We start from the raw sequence: 21,277 nt of genomic DNA on the forward strand, positions 1-21,277 counted from the left end.
ACTCGTGGCTTTTGCAGAAATTAAGCAGGCAGGAATGAATTCATTTGGGTTTTGTTGCTGCTTTTCCTTGCATGCCCAGCAGTCAGAAGAGAAGAAAAATCTTAGTGATTTAAAGCTGTGGATTTCTGACACTGTCAGTGCTTTGTTCCTGAGTGTTATGCTGAATACCTGGACTGAAGGAATTTCTTCATAGCCTGAGGATGATCCCTGACTCTGCCCATGGCTGTGCTGGCTCATTTTTCCACCCCACAGATGGACCAAATCATCAGGTAACTAACTGTTCTGTATCAAAGCAGTTGCTGTTCTTGACATAAGATTTTTACTAGAAGGTGGTGTTTTAAATATTCTGAAATGCAAGGATAGAATGCTACCTGAATCCTCAGCAGTTTGAGGGACAGTTCCCAAATGCTTCTCAGTGCCCTTTCCCAGTAAATATTTCAGAGCTGTGACAGGTGCTTGAGCAAGCAGAGCCTCACAGAGGTGTGCAGGGCTTGCTCTGAAATGTCAGATCTGTTTGGTGCAGCTTTTTATTGAGCTGACAGGTGCAGTTCAAAGTGATTCACATCCTCATCATCAGCTGTGTTTTTCTTTCCTCAGGTTTCAACTGCCCACAATTAAAGGTAATAAATGAGAGAGGACACACAGAAGAGCTGCAGCAGAACTCTGGAGATAAAGGTGAGGTGCTGGGTGTGGGCTGGTGGCTGCTGCAGTTGTCAGAGACTTCCCAGCCAGGGCTCTCCTTGGCTTTTATTTCACAGCTGAGGCAGAGAAACTTCAATACTGCAGAAAGGTCAGTCAAAACAAAGAAGACAGTTTTCTCTTTATCAGTGCAAAACAAGACTCTGCATTCTGGCAGATAAAGACAGGGCAGAATGTATATTGTTGTAATTATATAAAGTAAATAGTGTCTGGCTTTTTTCTGATTTGTTCCTGGAGAAAATGTTGAAGTCATGGTGGACCTACTTGAAATTGAGGTGGGAAATGAGCTAAAGTAAAATTCTTCTTACTAGGATTTACAGAGCTAGGTAAATGAGAAAATGAGTTTCTGAAAACTACAGCAGAAACCACATTAGATAAATCAGTTCCAGTTCCATAGCAAAGAGGGGACAGCTGAGCCCACAGTTAACAGGTACTTCATAGTGAAAAATGCTACATTTGCTTTTTAAATACATATTGTTTGAAAACAAAACCAGCCTATAAATAAATGGCCATATGCTTTATCTACTAGTCTAATTCAGCTTTTTGACAACCATTCATTGCTTTGTGTTTTCTGTGAGTACAAAGTGGAGTTAAAGCCTCTACTTTTAGCATTTACAGGGTCTGGTGATCTTCAGATCCTTTGAGGAGCTGTCCTTGCTACCCCCCAGGACAGAGAGCTGGCTGGCCTGAGCAGAAACCTGGGCTTTTTCTTAGCAGGCTGCTCCAGGATGGTGTTTGCCCTGGGATGGATCAGCTGGATTTGAAAAGAACATTTGCTGGTGGCTTTTGCCATGGAATTGTCTCATCAAGCCCAGCAGCTCCTGGCCTGAACCCTGTCCCTCCTGAAGGGAGTTCCCTGTGTGCCCTGTGCTGTGCCATGGAGTGGAGGAAACAGAGGTTGGTGTCACTGAGGGACTGCTCAGCACATCATGGCTGGGATGAGCCAGCAGCAGATGTGGCCATTAACAGCTCCCATTTCTGCTCTTTGTAGCTTTGTCCAAGCTGTGGGAAACCCCTGGCCCTGGTGGGAGCACAAGGAGCACCTGCACCCAAACACCTGCACAGGTAACTCTGAGGGCATTAAACAAACATGGGGCTCTTCCTCTGTTAGTCCTTTTTGTGTTTAAGACCACCAAAGGTGAAAAGTCTTTTGCTGACAGTGTAACAAAACTATTTATTGCACTGACACTGTCCCATGGCAGGAGCACCTTTGCTCTGAGTGTAGATGTACCTTTTATTCACTGCTCTGCAGAAAAGGGCTTGCTTTAGAATGTGTTTTAGAATAATTACTGAATGCAGAGGGACAAGGCATTCCTCATTCAAATGAGACATTTAACTCATTAAAACCTTTCTGTAAAGCCAGGCTGGTGAAACTGCAGACCATGGCAGGCTGGACACACTCAAAGAGCAGCAGCAGGAACAGGTTTTACTCAAGGCTCTTTGCCCAGGCCTGAAGAGCACGAGGCCAGCTGGACATCCAGCATTACCTGAGGGAGGGCTGGCAGCAGCAGCCAGAAAAGGGAGCCAGCCCTTTTCCTTCACTTGTAAGGGTTCATGGAGAGGAACAAGACACCACCACCCCCTCCAGCTGTACACGAGATGTTTCCAGGACAGACAGACAATGATGCAGAGTTAGACTTGGGTTTATTTCATGGTTACAGGTAGCCTCCAGCATTGTTTCCCCATTAAACATTGCCTAGGGTCTCTATTATCTGGGAACAGAAATACATGGCTGCAGCAGGAAAGCAAAGCAAGAACCCCGCGATAGAAGAGCGCCTTTGGATTGCACCGTTGCAGACTTTCCCTGTGCTGTGTTGCTCAGACAACTACTGAATCATGAACACCAAATCAGTTTGAAAGAATTTCTGTAGTCCTGCAAGGAGCAGAAATTGTAAATGGCAGGTTAGTCTGATAAGGAAATTTAGTCCATGAGTTATTTCACACAAAGTTCTTATATATAAAAATATACCAAGTTCTTGAAAATTTGAAGCACAGCAAATAAATACTTACAGCTGGTTTGGGGCTGAAAATACATCACCTCTGAGGTCAGAAACATTCTCTAAAATGAGCCTTGGCCCAGCCCTTCACTGATCTGGGTCCTGCTGGCATTTGCCAGGTCAGAAGCTGGGTTTGATGTAAGGTTTGTCCTTTGTGTCCGAGCTTCCCAGCCAGAGGCAGGTGGAAGGTAAGGAGCAGTTCCCAGTGAGGTATTTTTGACGTTCCCATGCAGCCCGTGACTCTGCACTGAAAGCAGCTGTGGGAGGGGTGGGACTGACATCAGGGTCATTCCCACTCTCAGCATGAGGAGACAGAACATGGCTACAAGTACCAAGAGGAAAAGGTTTCTTCCTTTTGTCTCCTAGATTGCCTCAGGACTGGCTGAAGAGCAGGAGCTGGTCAAGAACAGCTGAAGTCCACAGAGGGAGAGCATCCCACTCTTCCGAGGGAAAAGTGAGTCCTTAATGTTTTCCCAGCCTTCCTCACTATCAGACTGAACCTTTTTTGGATGCAGAAGAGCAGAAAGTAAAGCAGTTTCAGTGGTTGTGAACTCCTTGGAACAGCTCTGAGGTTTTTCTCATTCCTAAAAGAAGCAAGCAGCTTGTTAGAAGAAATACACAAACCTGTTTCTGTTGCGAAACAAAACCACCTCCCATAAAGTATCTCATTTAATTACCTACTTGTTTTCTCTTGTACAGAGTCCAAGGGGACCAGTGAGCCTTTCCTCTGTACCAAACACTTTTTCATTGCTCTATTGATGTTTCATTGCTTGACATTTCACTAGGCTGCAATGCGCCTGGGTGAGGTTTAGGGATCAGTAATAAAAATCCAAATCTGCTCTTTGCCAATAACCTGAGCCTTTTGCTTTCCTAATTCTGCTGCAGGCCAGGGCCCCTTGAGGAGCATGCCAGGTGTGGTACCTGCACCTGCTCAGGCTGTCACAGAACTGTCCCCTGGGTGTGTCCCCCTGTGCCTGTGTCCAGGTGCTGCTGTGACCTTGTGCCTGCAGCCACCACCACCCCTGCTTGGCCATTCCTCCTGCCTTTACCTAGCCAGACTTGGCACCACGAGCCCTGCCTGTAACAGAAATAGCTTCTGCAGCCCTGTTCTGTGTTTTTACTCTGAATCACTCCTTAAAATGTCACCACTCTTCTGCATTCCTGGGTTTGTCACTGCCCTGGCTCAAGGTGAGTTTCAGGGATGTGGTGCTTGGTATGTTTTAGTAATAGCTTGGAGTCATTAATGCTCCTAATGCAGAGGAGCACAGCCCTCCCAAATCCCTCCTCACCTGAGAGCACAGCAGGACACAGTCCCTGCCTACCTGCCCAGCACAGCAACACCCCGGGGCCGGGGTTAGAGCAACGCTGCTGCTTTTGTTCAGGGTAATTACGTGCCAGAGAAAACAAAAAGGTTTTATTTGTACCGCACCCACTAATTACTGCCTGCACCCAAGAGCCAGGACAAGTCCCTGGTTGCAGTCAGTCACTTTGCTTTTTGCAGTTAAATTACCACTAGGGTATCTCTGAGCTCTCAGTTTGGGTAACACTTGCTTTGAAGTTAAATGGAACACTTAGGGATTGCAGAGGGAACAATCCAGCTCCAGGTAAACTTACGTGTTTCCAGATCTCCCCAGTCCTCTCAATTACAATCGTTTGTGATTTATTGACAGGTGATGTGACCTTGTAGTCATCGGACAGGAGACCCAGAATAGGATACTGATTCCTGTACCTGCAGAGAGTTGAACAGATTACTTACCAGAGCCTAAACAAAGGCAAGCCCAAATGATGTGTTTTTAAAAAAGGTGAATAACACATTACTTTTTAGTGATGATGGCTGTCACCCCAGGGGACTGACTGCCAGATAACTTGTCATGCTTCAGTCTGAAGAGCTCCTGAGAAAACCAAAAGCAAACATTGATGTGAAGTAATGTTTTTTGAAGTATCAGTTCACTAAAGCCACAACAAAATATTTACAGAAATTTGTCTCAGTCTGAAACTCCGCCTTTCCAGAAGGCTGGCAGAGGAACAGCATTCAGTCAGAACAAATGCTACCCCCCTTTCCTGAGCCAGGAGAGGACAAGGGACTTCCTGGTAAGGTTCCACCTACACAGTACATGGAGGCTTAAACACAAAAGCCCTTAGAAGAGAAATAACTTGTATTATTTTACCTCTTGCTGTTGTTTAATAAAAGCCTCTTTGTCTTCCAGCAGCGATGTCAGTTCGTGCAGCCTCATTTGCAAGTCACTGTTACTCCCTTCTCTCCTGGTGATGTCCTGCTGGAACTGGCACAGCTGGGACTGCAGAACAAGGGAGGAGCTCTCAGGTGTGGGGGGCTCTGGGCAGGGCCCCTCAGCACCGACCCAGGGCTCTGAGGGAGGGATTTCATTAACACCAGCAACAGTGAGACCCAGGGATTTTCAGGTCAGGAAGTTGAGCCACACAGTAAATTCAGAAAGTGCTAATTGGACAGAATGCTACCCAGTATTAATTTAATGATTTTATAAGTCTAAAGCTAAACTAACACTGAACAGTTGAATTGGCTTCCAGGGTTGGATCTTTTACCCCTGATTTCCATGAGAGACATTTCCTACATAACAGCTGTGACTGGGATTTATTTGGTTTCCTGTTAAGTGTCTTTTGACTAGGTTCTTATGTTACCAAGACACACAAGATGCCCTTTTAGACAGCTGCTAATCAGATTGATCCCTAATTTCTTCATGTAAAGAACAGGAAGGTTTTTTTAAATCACGGTTTTATGTTCTGCTATAAAGGTTTCAAACCATCACCCGTGTCTATGAGTAAAGTAACTGCACAACCAGAGGACACCCAAAAAGTGCCAGTGCTAGATCTGTACTGCTCTAAGTGCAGGAGCAGCTGTCCCTGCTCCCAGGCAGTGCCAGCAGAGTCCCTTACCCTGAGGCTGCGGATCTCCCTGTCCTTGTCCTCCCTCAGGTTGTTGATCATCTCCACGTAGCGGCTGGAGAGCTCGTCCGTCGTGGTCTGCAGGCTTGGGCTGGAGCAGCTCTGCAGCAAAGAACCCATTCTTATTTTACAAACAGAGCTTTCATCATTAGTTTTCCTACACTGATCCCTCTGAGTCTGGCACTCAGCTTCTGCACCCAGCCAGGTGAGCCCTCACCTGCAGCTTGAGGCTCTGGATCTCCTGCTCCAGGGCCCTCTTGCTGTACTCCAGCTCCTTCAGCTGGCAGTCCTTGTCACCCTCGCTGAGCCGCAGGGACAGCAGCTGTTCCTCCAGGGAGCGGCACCTGGCTGTGCTGTCCCTCAGCCCTTGCTGGAAAGCACAGGGGGAATGGAATGAGCACAAGGAATTCCTCAGGGGAGGAACAGCATCACACACACTCAGAGTACCCAAAAAACTGCCCCATTTTGGCTGCCTGGAATGACACTGAAAATGTTTCTTGATTCACCTGCTGCTGACGGTTGTTCTCCCTCAGAGAAGCCAGCATTGTTTCATATTCTTTTACTTGAGAATCCTTAAAAGCCAAATCCTTCTTCAGCAAGACATTGTCGGTTTCCAGCTTCTGCAGGACAAAAGTCAAAAAAGTTTACAGTCAAAAGCTGCAATTTTTCAGTAAATTCTTCCCATAAAGGGCAGCACACTCAGTCATTAATAAAGGATGTTTTAGAACTGAGAGAATGCTCAGCTTTATTGAAAGTTTGGGGTTTAGGTACACAGCACAAACTGTGGCTTCTATTTGAATTGTTTCTGGGACAGACTGGAAGGGCAGTGTCCAGGATCCCAGCGCTCACCACCCAGCACAAAGCCCATGTCCATCCAGCTGGAGAACTCCTGGAGCCGCCAAAGCCATCCATGTCCATCCGGCCCCCAAGGCACTGCCAGAGCAGGCACAGCCTGGAATGCAGCCCTGGGAAGAGCTGGATGAGCTCTGGGCAGGGAGGAGCAGGACTCACCCCCAGGTCATCCTGCAAATGGCAGAGCTCCTCACGCAGGTTCTTGAAGGTGGAAAGCACAAGTCTCAGGGATTTGTCCGATGTCGCTCTCATCTGGGAGGGGAGAAATTAAAAGGATAATTAGGATTAATTAGGCAGCTTTGTTTACATAATGCCTGACAAGAGGTAGAACAGAAACTACTTTACAGCTGACAGTAACTTCTAAAACCATTGCACATCCTTTGAAGTGCCCACAGTTTCTACAGGAAACATTTCCATTGCACTTTGTTCTGCAAATGCCAGTGTTCAATTTCTGCCTTGTAACACAGGACAATGTTGTTAAAAGTGGAAGGAACAACAGGATAAGGAACTGCCTTTCTACACTAATAAAGGGAAAAATAAATGTGTTCATATTGCACAATTATTTGAGCATTCAAAGCTTTGTGCTTACACTGATTTTTAAAAATTACTGCCCTGGCTGAAAAGGTACAGAGGAATGAGTCATGTTTGAGATCTGGCAAAGCTTTGGGCTCAAGGGTGAGGGAATTTAATTAACATTTTTAAAATTTTAAATTAAAAAAGCTCATATGGCCAACTCCTCCCTTTAAAAGGAAAAAGATCCCAAAGATGAAAGGAGTCACCTGGATGAAAGAGAAAACCAGAAGTGACCACAGCCCAGCATTCCTTTGGAATGTTAATTTTAAAGCCTCTAATAGCTGAGTATTGATTCAGGTGAAAACATAAATTGTTGCATCTCATGATACATTTAAAATATTTAAAAGAAGAAAAATAGACTTGGACACACAAAATAACTGCTCAAGTTGTGACTCCTGTGGAAGGGCTGAATTTTCTGTGCAAAAGCTGTGGTTTTTTTCCTGTCCAGACAAAAGTGAAACCCTCCTGTGTGTTCCCTTAACTTGAAGAATGAGCTCTCATGCTCTCTATCCACATGGGGATTTTTCCCCACTGTTTGTGTTTAATCCCCACTGGTACCATGGTGTGACTGAGACTTCACTCCAGTGTAACTCACCTTTTTGTTTGTTTTGAAATTAAAGTACAATTTCAATTTTGCCTTGTGGTTTTGTTGGTTTTATTGTATAATACACTATAGAGAAGTTTAAAAGAAGGAATTGAGTCAAATGGTGAAATTTAGAGTATAAAAATGTAAGTAAAACCCCCCTCAGCAATTGCTGAGTGCTAGAGGTTGCTGGATCCCAGAGGTGCCACATGTTCAGTGGGATTCTCTGTGTCCTTAGAGGAGCCTCTGGGCATTCCCAGCTCGGGATCCTGGGCTGTGCAAACCCTTCCCTCCCTCTGTCCTGGTGGCCAAGGGCTCTGAGAGCACTCTGATCCTGACACCTGCTTCCCCAAAAGCCATTCTGGCTGCAGTTTCGAATCACACTGTGAGGATGTAAAACCAGCTGGACACAGAGACAACAGGAAATGCCTGTTCCAGTTTTTTCACCTGGAGCTGAACCAGCCTCCCAGGACAGTGCCAGCATGAGGCCATGGAATATTTGGGGGTTGATGTCCAAATTCCTTGTAAGAGAAGCACAGAATAATTCTAATTGGAAGGAATGGGGGAGGTCAGAGCAGGGCAGATGTGAACTCAGAGCAGGCTGCTCCTTCCCAGCTTCCTTTCATTGGAATTTTTTCACCAGGAAGTGATTCCAAGGTGCAGCTCCCAGGTAGGATCACCCTCCCCCTACCTGAGGGAGCCCAGATCAGGACACTCCTGCTGAGGCTGCCCTGGATTCTGCTCTGACACACCTGCCTGACAAAGGCAGCTCTGAGTGCTGAGCTGTGCTTTTGGCATCTGCCAACAAATGGAACCATCCCTGTTGTGGCTCAGGTGTACAGGGGTTTGTCCTGGGCTGGTTCAGCTCCCTCCCTGCTCCATGCCCAGCATGGGGTTGGGCTGGGAGCAGGTGGGATTCAGGCTCTGCTCCTGGGTTTTTAGCACCTCCTATTTGTGTTTGGCTTTTAAAGTAAAGCCTTAATGCACAACACAGAAAGATGAAAGGTCTCTGTTCTCCTGTCAGTGGTGCAAAGCCAAGACAGTTTCCAGTGAAACTACAGGAAAGCCCCAGTGAAACTCAGTTTAAAATACACAAGTGGATTGTGGCACTTCCCTTAAAGCCACCATTCCACCCCTTCACTCTGGAAACAAAGGGATGAGGGAATGCAGAGTGAAGGGTGCTGAGTACCAAACCCTGTGTGTGAGCCAGCTCCTGCAGGCTGCCAAGCTCCCCTACCTGGAGGAGATAACGAATCTGCTGCTTTGTTGCCTCAGACAGTCCTTTGGGAATTAATTCTTCAATATCTTCAGTCTAAGCAAAGAAGGGGAGGAAAGGGGAGACATCTTGATTAAGAATTTTGCCTGGTAGATAGTAATGTGGTTTCTTCATTAATTACACAGCTCTGCTATGAAAAACATCCTTAGTACAAGGCAAATAAGAACAAAAATAGATCAAAGTCTATCCAGAAAACTTGCAAAGTCTTTTATATGTGGGGCATGTACAAAGTGAGATAAAGTGATACATGAAGCATATATTCAAATCCTTAAATTTAACATTTAAAAGCACTATTCAAACCAATCCTCTCTCAGGAATTAACAGCTGATGCTACAACTCCCAGCAATTCATGATGGGGGCAAAACCTCTTGTTTCTGAATGGGCTGTCAATAAACCCCAGATGACCACCAGGAGATGCTGCCAGGTTTCAGTGGCTTTGCTTCCTGCAGGTGAACCCTGGACAGGTATTTCTGCCCCATTCACACTGAATGATTTCAGGAGCAGCACCTGCTGCTCAGCAGCAGCTTCAGGGCCAGGGAGTGAAAGAGCCTTTGCAAAAAACACATTGTAAAAATACAGTACCTGTGCAAATCATCTTCCAGTGAAACCATTAATGGAACAGCAGGACAGACTTCCAAATTTTGACTCTCATACTGGAATAATGCAAGTGTTTGAAGTTTCCTTTCAGTATTACCACATTTGCAAATACCTGCCTGGCAGTAGTTTTCAGGCTCTGAATGTTTTTACCAAGCAGGAAGCATGAACCAACAAAGACCAGCCTCCTTCATTTGGTTTAATTTGCTTGAACCCTCCACCCACCAGTGTCAGGGGACAGCCTGGCCTTACCTGGCACGTGAATTCGATGTCATGGTTCCTGGAAAACACAAAATCCAAGGATCTGTTAACTCAAAGCTGCTTGAGAACTGTCAGGGTTCAGGCCCATATTCATCACTAAAGGATTATCTGGACAATGCAGAGCAAGGAAGGGTCTTTATCAGCTGAAGAGTCATGACCTTCCCTCTGTGCAGGAATTCCTGGGGAGGCTGGAGTCCTGCAGGAGCAGGACTGGCTATCCCAAGTCCTTTGGGCAGTTACACCAATTATGGGCAGTTAACCCAATTACTCCCTTAATTGCCTGGGTAATGGTTTGCCCACAACTCTGCTGCAATGCACTGCCCTGCCCCAAGTGTTAACTCAGTGTTTCTGTGATGGTTAAATTCCCTTTTTCCCGTGCTACAGGACCATTTTCCTTATTCAGTGACCTTGGAAAGCACCAGACAAGATTGGGAGTGAGGGGAAGAATGAGGATGATTGGGAGGGAAGGGGGGAGGTTGTGCAGAGCACTGCCTGCTGTGACTCTCGTTTCTTCCCACAGATGGTCTGCAGGGCTCTGCAGAAAATGTGCTAAATGTTCATTTGGATGTAGGGAGTGAGCTTTGTGCCTGGTGGTGGCTGTCCTTTAATCCATGACACAACATGACAACAGGACAGAGGAAATTTGGACGTTTGGGTTGTTTCTTCAGGACACAATTCTATAATTGTGTCATGAAATACATGTCAGAGTGTGCTGTAAGTTCTTGTTTGCTCAATGTACAAACACGTGGGCTACAAAGTTCTTAAGCATCAAATTCAATAAATTTCCTTGGCTTCCAGCATTTCTATGTCCTCAGTTACTTGGAAGTCAGATCAATGTGTAAAACCTCCAGTCAATTCTAGCTGTCAGGAAGAAACAAAGAGCACAAGCAATTCACAAACAGCACTGTGCAGTGCTGGATGTCTGGGACACAGGAATGACAGATCCAGTGGCAGTACCTTGTCCCAATCTTCTCCACGTGCTGCAGCAAGCAGCTGTACAGGTCAGTGCTCTTGCGGTGCAGCTCAGCCAGCAGCTCCCCAAAAAAGCGACAGTCCAGCTGCTCAGGGGTGTCCTGGGGGCAGCTCACCTGGCAGGAGACAGCACATCACAACAGGACCCCTTTTCAGGATGGAAATGCTACAGGTAGGATGGATTTGGGTCTGGCTGCTCCTAGCAATTTGCAATTTATTTACACTTTTCTTGGTAGTGAGTCTTCCATGTCTGTTGGTTTTCAATAAACTCTACTTCCTTTAGAACAACAAGAAACAGGGCAAGTCCTGCTTCCACAGCAGCATCCTCTGCTCCATGGGAACATCAGCCCAAGCTGAGTGTCCTAAGCTGGCTCCAGAAGGTTCTGCACAGTCTGACACCCAGCTCCCCAGGGTGTTTGTCACCCAAACACCGACTGGGTGCACAGGAGGGACCTGCTGCACTCCCTCCCCAGCTGCACCAACAGGCTACAGGTACAGCAGGAAGCTCCTTCTGTGCTTCCACTGAATCTGTGTCAACAACTTTTGCATCAAATTGAAATGTGGGAGGAGAGGAGCCCTGAGCTGATGTTTGCTGAGGTTATAGAGCAATGTGTGTTTCCTCCCAAAGCAGAGGAATCCCTTAGATGACAGGTGAAACCCGACTGAACTGATGGGTCAAGAAAAACAAAACCAAACAGCCCGGTGAGACTGAGCACAGTCAAACACCACGGGCTGATCTCAGTGCACACCTGAGCACAGATCTGTGACAAGGAGAAATACAACTCCTCAAACAGCATTCCCCCCAGGAGCAAAGCCTTAGACACTCCCAGACAGACACACAGACAGTGCTTAGTGACAAGGCTGTGGTGCTCAGAGTCCAACACAAATCCCTGGAGACTGCAGAGCCATAAAACCGCTAAAATAAGAACAGTTCCTGGAATTTAGTCTCCGCCTAAGAACAAACCGCGCCCAGAACAAAGCGTGGAGCCCTCACCAGCTGGGCGGGGGCCGTGCCCCTCCTCACGGGGTGTCCCCGGCACTCGTCACCGGCCGGGCCCGGGCACAGCTCGCACGGAGAGCCCGTCTGGGTCTGCTGGCACTGCTGGGCAGGCGGGGCGGGCGGGCACTGCGGGCACGGCTCTGCCGGGCACACCGGGAACTGCCGCTCCTGGACAGGGGGAGGGAGCTGTCAGTGCTGCACACTGCACGGAATGAACCTCAGCTATTGATGAAATGGGTCTGCTGGCACTGCTGGGGGAATGGGAGTGCTGGGCACTGCTCCTCTGGGCACAGCGGGAACTGCTGCTCCTGGGGCGGGGAGAGAAGGAGCTGGGAGTGCTGGGCACTGCAGGGGTGGAAAGGTCTGTCCTGGGATAGAAAAGGAAGGATCTGTCAGTGCTGGATACTGCATGGGTGGGAAATGTCTGTCCTGGGATGGAGAAGGAGCTGTGAGTGCTGGACAGTGCATGGGGTGGGAAGGTCTGTCCTGGGAAAGAAAAGGAAGGATCTGTCAGTGCTGGACACTGCAGGGGTGGGAAATGCCTCTCCTGGAATAGAAAAGGAAGGATCTGTCAGTGCTGGACACTGCATGGGTGGGAAATGCCTCTCCTGGAATAGAAAAGGAAGGATCTGTCAGTGCTGGACACTGCATAGGTGGGAAATGCCTTTCCTGGGATAGAGAAGGAAGGATCTGTCAGTGCTGGACACTGCATGGGGTGGGGAATGTCTGTCCTGGGATAGAGATGGACCTGTTAGTGCTGGACACTGCATGGGGTGGGGAATTAACCTCAATTATTAATGAAATGTGTCTGCTGGCACTGCTGGGTGAGCAGGAGCAGCGGGCACACCTGGAAATGCCTCTCCTGGAGCAGGGAAGGAAGGACCTGTTAGTGCTGGACACTGCAGGGGTGGGAAATGCCTTTCCTGGGACACAAAAAGCACCTGTTAGAGCTGGACGCTTTGCACAGATTTGGAAATGCTTTTTGGCACACCAAAGGACCTGTTAGTGCTGGACACTGCATGGGGTGGGAAATGCCTCTCCTGGGACATAAAAAGGACCTGTGAGTGCTGGACACACTGCACAGAAAGGGAAATGAGCCTCACTGACCAGTGTGACTGTGGCAGTGTCTCTGACTGGCAGTGCTGGTGGTGGTTTTGGATGTTTTAATAATCCAAATAAATAGTTTTTATATCTAACTGAACGGGAGTTTGCCTCACACTTTTGTACTCCAGGGTTGTAATTCATCAATTTTCCTTCCAATTTTAGCAGCTGCCACTGAGAAGCACAGGGGAAAACCCTTTCCCAAGGTGGATGCCTCATTACATGTGAAAACTTCCTTTAAAACTACACTCCTGATTTGACCTAAATCTGAACATAGCCCAGGTAACAAAAAACAGAAGTAAAACTATAATTTCCAGGGCTAAACTCTACCATTTTTTATTCTTTTCTTTGCATATCATCTGCAGAAAGAAAGAAGCTGTTATTTATAATTACATTTTTTTCCCTTTCCACTTCAGAGATTAGTTATCACAGAGAATTCAGCTGTCTAAAATCCAGAGAGGCATGAAAAGTTCAGTTTTAAAAAACAAAGTAAAAAAAACTTCAGGCAAATCACTCTGAGATATGCTAAATTTCTGAAATATGCTGGAAATGTTTCAGGGCAAAAAAATAGAGCAATATTTTTGCTATTGACAAAACACCAATTGTGAGATGAATCTGCAGACAGGTCTGCCAAATATATTTTTTCAAGAGTTAGTAAAAAAAAAATTGGTTTAAATTTTTTTTTCCTAAAAGTGTATGTTGGTTGTTCTGCTGTAAAGCTACTGCAAGAAACTAATTCACAGCCATTATTCAGATATAGACTGACAGTATTAGAGATACAACAGCAGCTTTCATTGTTAGTTAATAAAATTCTTAGGAAAAACATGGCAAATATTCCACCTCCTGCTCTCCTTAAATATTGCTCCATTTTCTTTGAACGTGTCCTAGATCACAACAAGGCAGTTCTCAGGTTGGCAGCTACTCCTAACAAAAATAAGAAAAAAACCCAGAACCAGCCCAACCCAGAAACATCAATTTCCTGCTACCAACTCGATTCTTTTCTTGCAATAGATAATATAAACACACAACTTACTTGGAGAGGATTTAATAGCTCATATTTTCTTATTGTCTTTTCATAGATGACATTATTTCCAGGAGAGAAACTGGCCCCTCTAAGAAAAGGGGATAATGGCTCCTGTAAAAAAACAAATAAAAACATCCTTAAATCTTGTCAAACAGCAAACTCAAGATTAGAGTAATTTTGACTAAAAATAGGTAATTTAAAGATAGGTGAGATGTCCTTTAGGATGTGAACATGTGAGTGTGTGTCCATTTGGGAACAAAGTGGCTGTGCCTGCATAGAGACTGTGGGAAACAAACACAGTGCAAACAGCAATTAATCAATATTAATAAAGATTTAACTGCTGAGAGGTGGGAGCCTGAGTGGCCATTCTGCATTCTCCTAATTCCACCTCTCAGCCTCAGAGGTGTGAGCTGTGTGCCCTCAGCGTTGATTATCCCTGTGGAGGAGCAGAGGGAAGTCCAGCACAGTTTCCTTACCTGATCCGGGTTCTCGATAATGATCCTGCGAATGGTGCCCTGCAAGGAAGGAAAAAAAGCTCAGAGATCACTGCACTTCAACCTCCAACACCTCTTCTGGCAGAGGAATCTGCTTATGGACATTGGCTGTAAATACTCTGGATCCACTGGCCACAATCACCTGGAGATGTTTTAAACCCAGGAATTGGTCCATGTGCAGCACAGCAGGACACATTTCAGCACTGCATTTTAACAGCTGGCTTTTCCTCAATCCCCTCTTTGCAGGTCTGAGTGAATGAGTCCATATTTTCTGTAAGTGCAGCAGAACAGGCTACAAATCAAAGCTGGATGAGCCTTCCTGGATCCCATGTCCCTGTTCCAGTCCCTCTCTTTTATTTTCATTTCTTCACATTACACATCAAACTCAGCTGGTGTAGATGGAGATGCATCACACTCTTTGCTCCACCAAGGTATGAAAATTTGGATTTTGCTTAAACTCAGAAGTGAACAGGTAGAGGAGCTGCCCAACAACCCACTGGGTCACATCCAGTGCACAGCTCCACAGCTGCCACCTTTGGGAATGATGCTTACATGGAGCATCTGCACATTCCTGAATGAAAAATGAGGTGTGCCTCTCTAAATTACAAAAATCTGTCCCTGGCAGCATCTTTGTTTTCAAATAGATTTCTTCAGGTTTTGCCCCAGCACTGTCTAGAAGCAATTGCAGACACTGTCCTTGACCAGTTCTAACAAATCACACATTGCTTCAGCTCTTCACATCCAGCTCCTTACCCAAACAAGCAGAGCTCCCTCTGAACCCAGTCTAAGGGCAGTCTGTCAGTTTGCAGCACACTGTTTATTCTCCCTCACAGCACAAACCTCCAATTTTCATAATGAATCATTTCTTCCCCAAAGCCGGGGGAAGTTTATGTTGTTGCAGCTCAGTCTCAGACACATTCTCAGCCAGGTGACTCTGAAGTAGGTCAGGTTTTCTGACAACTGTTGCATAAGTTTAGGGAGCCTGGAGCAGTTTTCCAAACCTCCCAAGAGTGAATCACAACAGCACCAGGAAAGAGAAACAGAAGTAAGAAAGAAACTGTTTTTGTAGCAGTCAGAGTAATTACAAAATTTCAAAATTAAAACAGTTGCAGAAACCTGGGGAGCTGCTCAGTGCTGCTGCCACCCCATGTGCCAGCAGGGCTCTGGGGACACACAGAAGAGACAGCACAGAGAGGTGGAACATGCAGCCCAATCCTGCACCACCTGCAGAACTGGAACTAAAAAGCGAAATACTCAGCAAAGGAATGGCCACTGGTCCTTCCTTCAGCCTGGTCTCAGAGCAGGCACAACCTGGGCTGGGTGTCTGTGCTGGAGCACACGGAGCTGTGACACCAGAGAGCCGTGGGACAGCACAGGGACAGCACAGCCAGTGTGTGACACTGAACAACAGCCCTGGGATCCGCTGAAAGGTTGGACAAATGTGCCAGCACTAACTCAAAGCCTAGGGAGGATAACACATCCAGAGTGTCTCAGAGGAATAAACCCACAATGGAGGAGTCTGGAGCATTTTAAGTTGAAACAGATCTTTATAATATTCACAAGGACAGTCTCATTGCGGATGAAATATTATACAGAAGCGAAGAATGCTTTGCCTGGATAAAATTATGCTTATTTTTGAGATACCCAAACTCTTTCATTTTCAAAGAACTGCTTTACAAACACGGATTTGCCTGCCCTTTCTCCCATTCCAGCCGAGCAGGCTGGACTGGCACAGGCTGGGAAGGCAGAAATGCTGTGTCTGTGCCAGCCTGGATTGCCCACACACAGCTCGGGGCTCTGCACAAGGAGGTGCCACCTCCAAGGCTCTGGAGCTGTCCCCAGCAGAGGGGACACTGCCATGGAAAGGGATCTCAGGTGTTCCCATTTTCCAGCACTCCCAAGGGGTGTAGCTCAGGCTGCTCTCTCCCAGCAGTCAAAGCTGCAGTGTTTGGGGATGCAGCATTTTCTGACTGGGAGAAGGAAGGGGAAGGTGGGATTGCAAAGGGAAAGCCCAGTGCTGTTTGGGGTTCCAGTGGCATGACTGGGTCTGGAATTTATGACAGCCTGACCAGTCAGTCTGGGTCTGTTTTACAGAATCACAGAATGCTTTGGGTTGGAAAGGAATTTGAAGTTCTTCATCTCCCTACCCCCTGCCATGGGGCTTATAAGGAGAATTTTAAAAGGTAACACTAAAGCTTCCACGAACATTTTTGCTAGTCTTTCAGATTTTTAAATGTTTTAATTTTAGAATAAGCATTTGATAGATTTATCCTTGCTGTGTGCCAATTTTATGTAGAAGCAATCAGTTCAGTCTTTTTTTTTTTAATATCAACAGGTTACTCTTGGCTTCAGCCAACCCAGAGATGAAAGTGAGAATTTCATCTATGTCAAAGGCCTTTATCCACAACACATTGTCTTGCTAATTACAAGCAATCCAGTCATCTGCTCATAATTTATGAGTTCCAGTTGGCAGGTGAAATGGGGAAATGGCAGGCTGTGTTACAACACAGACCAACCCTAAAGCTGGTTAATATTACACCATTTTCATGGGAGCCCTTTGCACGTCACAGAACTGAGCCCAGCCACACAAACACCTGACTCCCAAAATTTCTCACATGGACAGAGAACCCCTACAAAGCCTGCCAGGGTTTTGCCCTCTACAAACATTTTATATGTGCCACTTCCTAAATTATCTTTTCATGACCATGGAGAAGGGATTCATACACATAAGCCACGCTGGAAGGGAATTTATTCCAAACACTTCTCATCCAGATCAAGCAGAGCAAAAATTGCTGTGAATTACTCCAAGGACAAAACAAAATTACACCAAGAAAGTAAAAAATCCTGAATCACAAAAAGTACCAGCACATGTGCTCTGTGCACACACCAATTTCAAATTCTCCCTCTCTGCAGCTCATTAAAAGTGTTCATAAACACAAGAGCACACCCCAGCCACATGACTGGGGACCAGCTCTGTACCAACAGGGATGTACACGTCTGTTATTGCTAATCCACATGAGCTCTGCAGCAGCAAATTAAATATTGCTTTGCTTTACCAGCAGTACAGAGCTGAGACTGCAGCTCTGGGCTGCCACTAACCCCAGATTCTCCTGTTACAACAAACACAGATGTGAGCTTGGTATCAGCCCATTATTCACTTCAGGTGGCCCTAGACAATGGGCTCAAAGGGCAACTGATCCACTCTTAGGGAATGTCCTACACCCCTCCCAGGGCTTCTCTCTGGCAACTCCCATTCAGCACTTGTGCCTCCTCCCAGCTGACTTCCCTGTTTGTTACTGTTTTATGCTTTAATAACTTCCTAATAATCTGTATTAGGCGCCTTCCTTCTCCACCACTGAAACTGCAACCCACACAGAGCCTGACTGAGCTACACCCTCTTGTCTTTAAAGTCTCGTCCAGCAAAACACTTCAGCAAGAAATTAGTTTTCATCAGCAGGATTCAGTGACTAAAACAGATGTTGAAAATTAAATAATTTCCATAGAGCAGTGACAGCATTTGAGTCTGTAATCCTTGTTCACGTACTTATCTAGGCAGAGGAAGCCTGGGACTGCAGTGTTTATGCCAATGAATATTTAATTAATGAACTGCAATCCAGACTATCATCCAGCCTGGCTGAGCAGATCACTTATCTGCGAGGTGAGAGCCCTGTGTTTACACTCCTGCCCTACATCTTTCGAAAGAGGATTAAGGATACAGAAGGAATGGCTCTGCCATTACCAACTCCTACAAAGCCCATGGTATCACAGACTCATTCAGGCTGGAAAACTCACCGAGATCATCGAGTCCAACCATTCCCCAGCACTGCCAAGGCCACCACTCGACCATGTCCTCAAGTGCCACATCCACACGTTTTTTAGCACTTCCAGGAATGGTAGTCCACCACTTCCCTGGGCAGTGTGTTCCAGTGTTTAACCACCCATTCCATGAAGAAATTTTTCCTAATATCCAACCTAAACCTCTGCTAGCACAACTTGAGGCTGTTTCCTTTTGTCCTTGTATTAGCATAGCTGCTCGCTCACTTCCCAGGATTTACATAAACCATCCTGGAGAGGAAGACACCCCTCAAACTATGCAAACACTGCTTTGAAAGGAATTCAGATCTTGTATTAGTCCTAATCCAGGCTCTTTTTGACAGGTAAATGTAACACAGGAAAGAAAACTCAGTAAGAGTTCATCTTGAAATAAATGTACATTGCCATTTGAGTGCAACAGAGCAATCCTATCGATGTTAAAGATTTTCTGCTGTACGAGGAAAAAATGGTTTGAGAATAAATTCCCATCTCCTTGCTGGTTCTGCAGTCAAATCTGTTCTTAAGCTATTGGTTTCTAGTTTTAATATACCATTTGCTTGTGTTAAAGCGACATTAAATTCCAACAAAACTTGTAAGCCATGCCTTGGATACACACACAACAAACCTGCTGAACTGCATTGTGCTTTCCCAGCCCGACTCCAACACCTCAGTCCCGGACTGAACGTCTAAGCTCGGTTTGAATCGACTAAGCAGAGATTCTAAGATAACTAAGATAACTAATCAGCACTCAGGCTTGGTGCTGTATTTACAGTTTTGGTGCTGTATTTACAGGCTTGGTGCTGTATTACACCAGCAGCCCCAGGGCAGCAGAGCTGAGCGGGGACATCCCGGCCTGGGACGGGACAGAACCGGCAAAGGCGGCGCTCTGCGGGGAAACGGGGGAAAGAAAAGGGTGGGAAAGAGGGGAAAAGGGTGGGAAAGGGTGACAGTGACCGTGGGACAGCCCGGTGAGGCTGCGGACGGCGGGGAGCGGCCACAGCGGCTTTTCCATGCGGGGAAATGCGCTCCCACCCCCGCGGGAGCCCGGCCCGACCCTGAGACCTCCGCCGGTGGAGCTGCGGCTCCGACAGCCCGGACGGGAGCGGGTCCGGCCCGGAGCATCCCCTCATCCCGGGCGAGCCCCGCTCCGCCCCGTGTCCCCCTACCTGTGGCGGGTCGCAGGCGAGCCCGCAGTCCAGCGGCGAGGCGGCCCGGGAGGAGCAGGAGGTGCTGACCCGGCGGCAGCCCGGCCCGTAGGTGCGGACCCGGTCGTAGGGCACGTCCTGCTGCGGCTGCGGAGCGGGGTCCAGGCAGGGCAGCGGCCGCGGCGGCTCCGGGCAGGGCGGGGGCTCGGGGCAGGCCGGCGGCTCGGGGCAGGCCCGGCGGGCGGGCAGGGTGCTGTAGTGCTGCTGCCGCCGGTAGTAGTGGTGCTGCTGCTGCTGCTGCTGCGGGAGGTGCGGGGGCAGCACGGGCTGCTGCAGCTGCTGCTGCACCCCGAACATCGCGGCGGGACTGCGGGGCCGAGCCGGGCCGCGCCGGCTTTACCTGTGCGGGCCGCGCCTTGGGCGGGGAGCCCCGGCCCCACCCCGCCCCGGGCCGGGCCCGGCCGCGGCTCCGACAGCGACACCGGCACCGACAGCGACACCGGCACCGACAGTGATACCGGCACCGACAGCGATACTGACACCGACACCGGCACCGACAGTGATACTGACACCGACAGTGATACTGACACCGAAACTGACAGCGATACCGACACCGACAGCGATACCGACACCGACAGAGACACCGGCACCGACAGAGATACTGACACCGACAGCGATACTGACACCGGCACTGAGATCAACAACGGCACCGGCACCAGCACCGAGATCGACACCGGCACTGAGATCGATACCGGCACTGAGATTGATACCGGCACTGAGATCGATACCGATACCGGCACCGACACCTGCCCAGAACAGGCTCCGCACCCACCGCGCTCCCGGTACAGCACCACACAAAACATCACCAAACACTGCGAGAAAAGCAAAGCCCCACGCTGTTCAATAGCCCTTTGCTGTTTTCTCTTTACAAGGTGTGTAGGGGGAGTGTAAACCACAGTGAGCTGTTGCTCAAATGAATTTAAATGTTCTTTTCACGGGAGGTTACGGGCTTGGCCACAGAGCCTTTCCCACCTGCAGGAGCCGCGGTCGCTTTTGCTGGCTCGCAGGAGGCTCTGCCCGGGAAAAGAGCTCGTTCTGTACCTGCACCCTGCATCCCTGTGCCCTGCATCCTGCACCTGCAGCCCTGCACCTGCAGCCCTGCATCCCCTGCACCTGCACCACAGAGCACGGGCTGCCAGCAGTGACCAACTGCTCTGAGCTTCCCAGCACGGTTTGGGTTGAAAGGGACCTTAAAACCCATCCAGTTCCATGCTGTGACAAGGTCAGGACCCTTTTTTTCACTATCCCAGGTTGCTCCAAGCCCTGTCCAACCTGAGCTTGGACACTTCCAGGGGTGGAAATGCCATAGCAGCTCTGGGCAACCTGTGCCAGGGCCTCACCAGCCTCAAAGGGAAGAATTTTTCCCAGTATCCCATCTAATCTCACCCTCTGTCAGTGGGAAGCCATTCCCCCTTGTCCAGTCATTCCCAGCCCTCATCATTATGTATGGAATACCACACAGCTCTTATCTAGAAAGGAAGGAGTTTGTTACTTATTCAAAATCTCACTCTGCAGAGAAGAATTTGAATTTGGTTTCTCAATCCAGCATATTTTGAGTTGGATTCCTCTGGCAGCGTCAGGCAAGCCCTAACTGAGAACATAACTTTGTTCTGCAAGGTCATGTAGCAACAACATAATTGTAGAATCTTATGTAATAAATATTCTTCTTAATAATAAACCTGAAATTCTTAATTTAGTCAGTTTGTAATGAATATTCTTCTTAATAATAAACCTGAAATTCTTAATTTAGTCAGTTTGTAATGAATATTCTTCTTAATGATAAACCTGAAATTCTTAATTTAGTCAGTTTATTTCCCCTACATGCTTACTGTGCTGCAAGGCCACGTAGCACAGCCAGTCACACAGAATAAAAACTGATTTCTGCAGTACCATGTTAGGGCAAAACAGCTC

The 21,277-nt window shown here is 47.5% G+C and overlaps 1 protein-coding gene and 1 long non-coding RNA gene across 3 annotated transcripts; both read right to left on the minus strand.

Moving 5' to 3' along the window:
* Positions 1 to 2,326: 2,326 nt before the first annotated feature.
* LOC117002749 lies at positions 2,327 to 3,055 on the minus strand. Its single transcript, XR_004419358.1, has 2 exons — positions 2,710 to 3,055; positions 2,327 to 2,572 (listed from the first exon to the last, which is right to left on the minus strand). It is a non-coding gene; the product is annotated as an uncharacterized LOC117002749 (long non-coding RNA).
* Positions 3,056 to 3,062: 7 nt separating this feature from the next.
* Positions 3,063 to 19,733, minus strand: POF1B (POF1B actin binding protein). 2 transcript variants are annotated; one of them, XM_033072125.1, is made up of 15 exons: positions 19,328 to 19,733; positions 14,331 to 14,369; positions 13,864 to 13,965; positions 11,724 to 11,897; positions 10,715 to 10,845; positions 9,749 to 9,776; positions 8,864 to 8,938; positions 6,630 to 6,722; positions 6,125 to 6,238; positions 5,836 to 5,988; positions 5,610 to 5,720; positions 4,865 to 4,993; positions 4,515 to 4,588; positions 4,311 to 4,425; positions 3,063 to 3,280 (listed from the first exon to the last, which is right to left on the minus strand). In XM_033072125.1, exons 1-15 carry the CDS (start codon positions 19,661 to 19,663, stop codon positions 3,275 to 3,277), a joined length of 1,680 nt encoding a protein of 559 aa, XP_032928016.1. In that variant the 5' UTR covers positions 19,664 to 19,733; the 3' UTR covers positions 3,063 to 3,274. The 2 variants fall into 2 exon arrangements, with proteins under 2 accessions (XP_032928016.1, XP_032928015.1); XM_033072124.1 differs by lacking the exon at positions 3,063 to 3,280 and having other exon boundaries at positions 3,922 to 4,425.
* Between the last annotated feature and the right edge of the window lie 1,544 nt (positions 19,734 to 21,277).

The sequence above is a fragment of the Catharus ustulatus genome, chromosome 14 (genome assembly GCF_009819885.2).
Source record: "Catharus ustulatus isolate bCatUst1 chromosome 14, bCatUst1.pri.v2, whole genome shotgun sequence".
Taxonomy (NCBI): Eukaryota; Metazoa; Chordata; class Aves; order Passeriformes; family Turdidae; genus Catharus; species Catharus ustulatus.

Excerpts from the sequence above, each read along its gene's own strand:
- POF1B (XM_033072124.1), bottom strand. The coding sequence starts at position 19,663 with ATGTTCGGGGTGCAGCAGCAGCTGCAGCAGCCCGTGCTGCCCCCGCAC. Across the intron at positions 11,898-13,863 it reads AGCTATTAAATCCTCTCCAA|GAGCGGCAGTTCCCGGTGTG; the intron begins GTAAGTTGTGTG and ends CCCCCTGTCCAG. Across the intron at positions 4,426-4,514 it reads ACAGCCATCATCACTAAAAA|GTACAGGAATCAGTATCCTA; the intron begins GTAATGTGTTAT and ends AACTCTCTGCAG.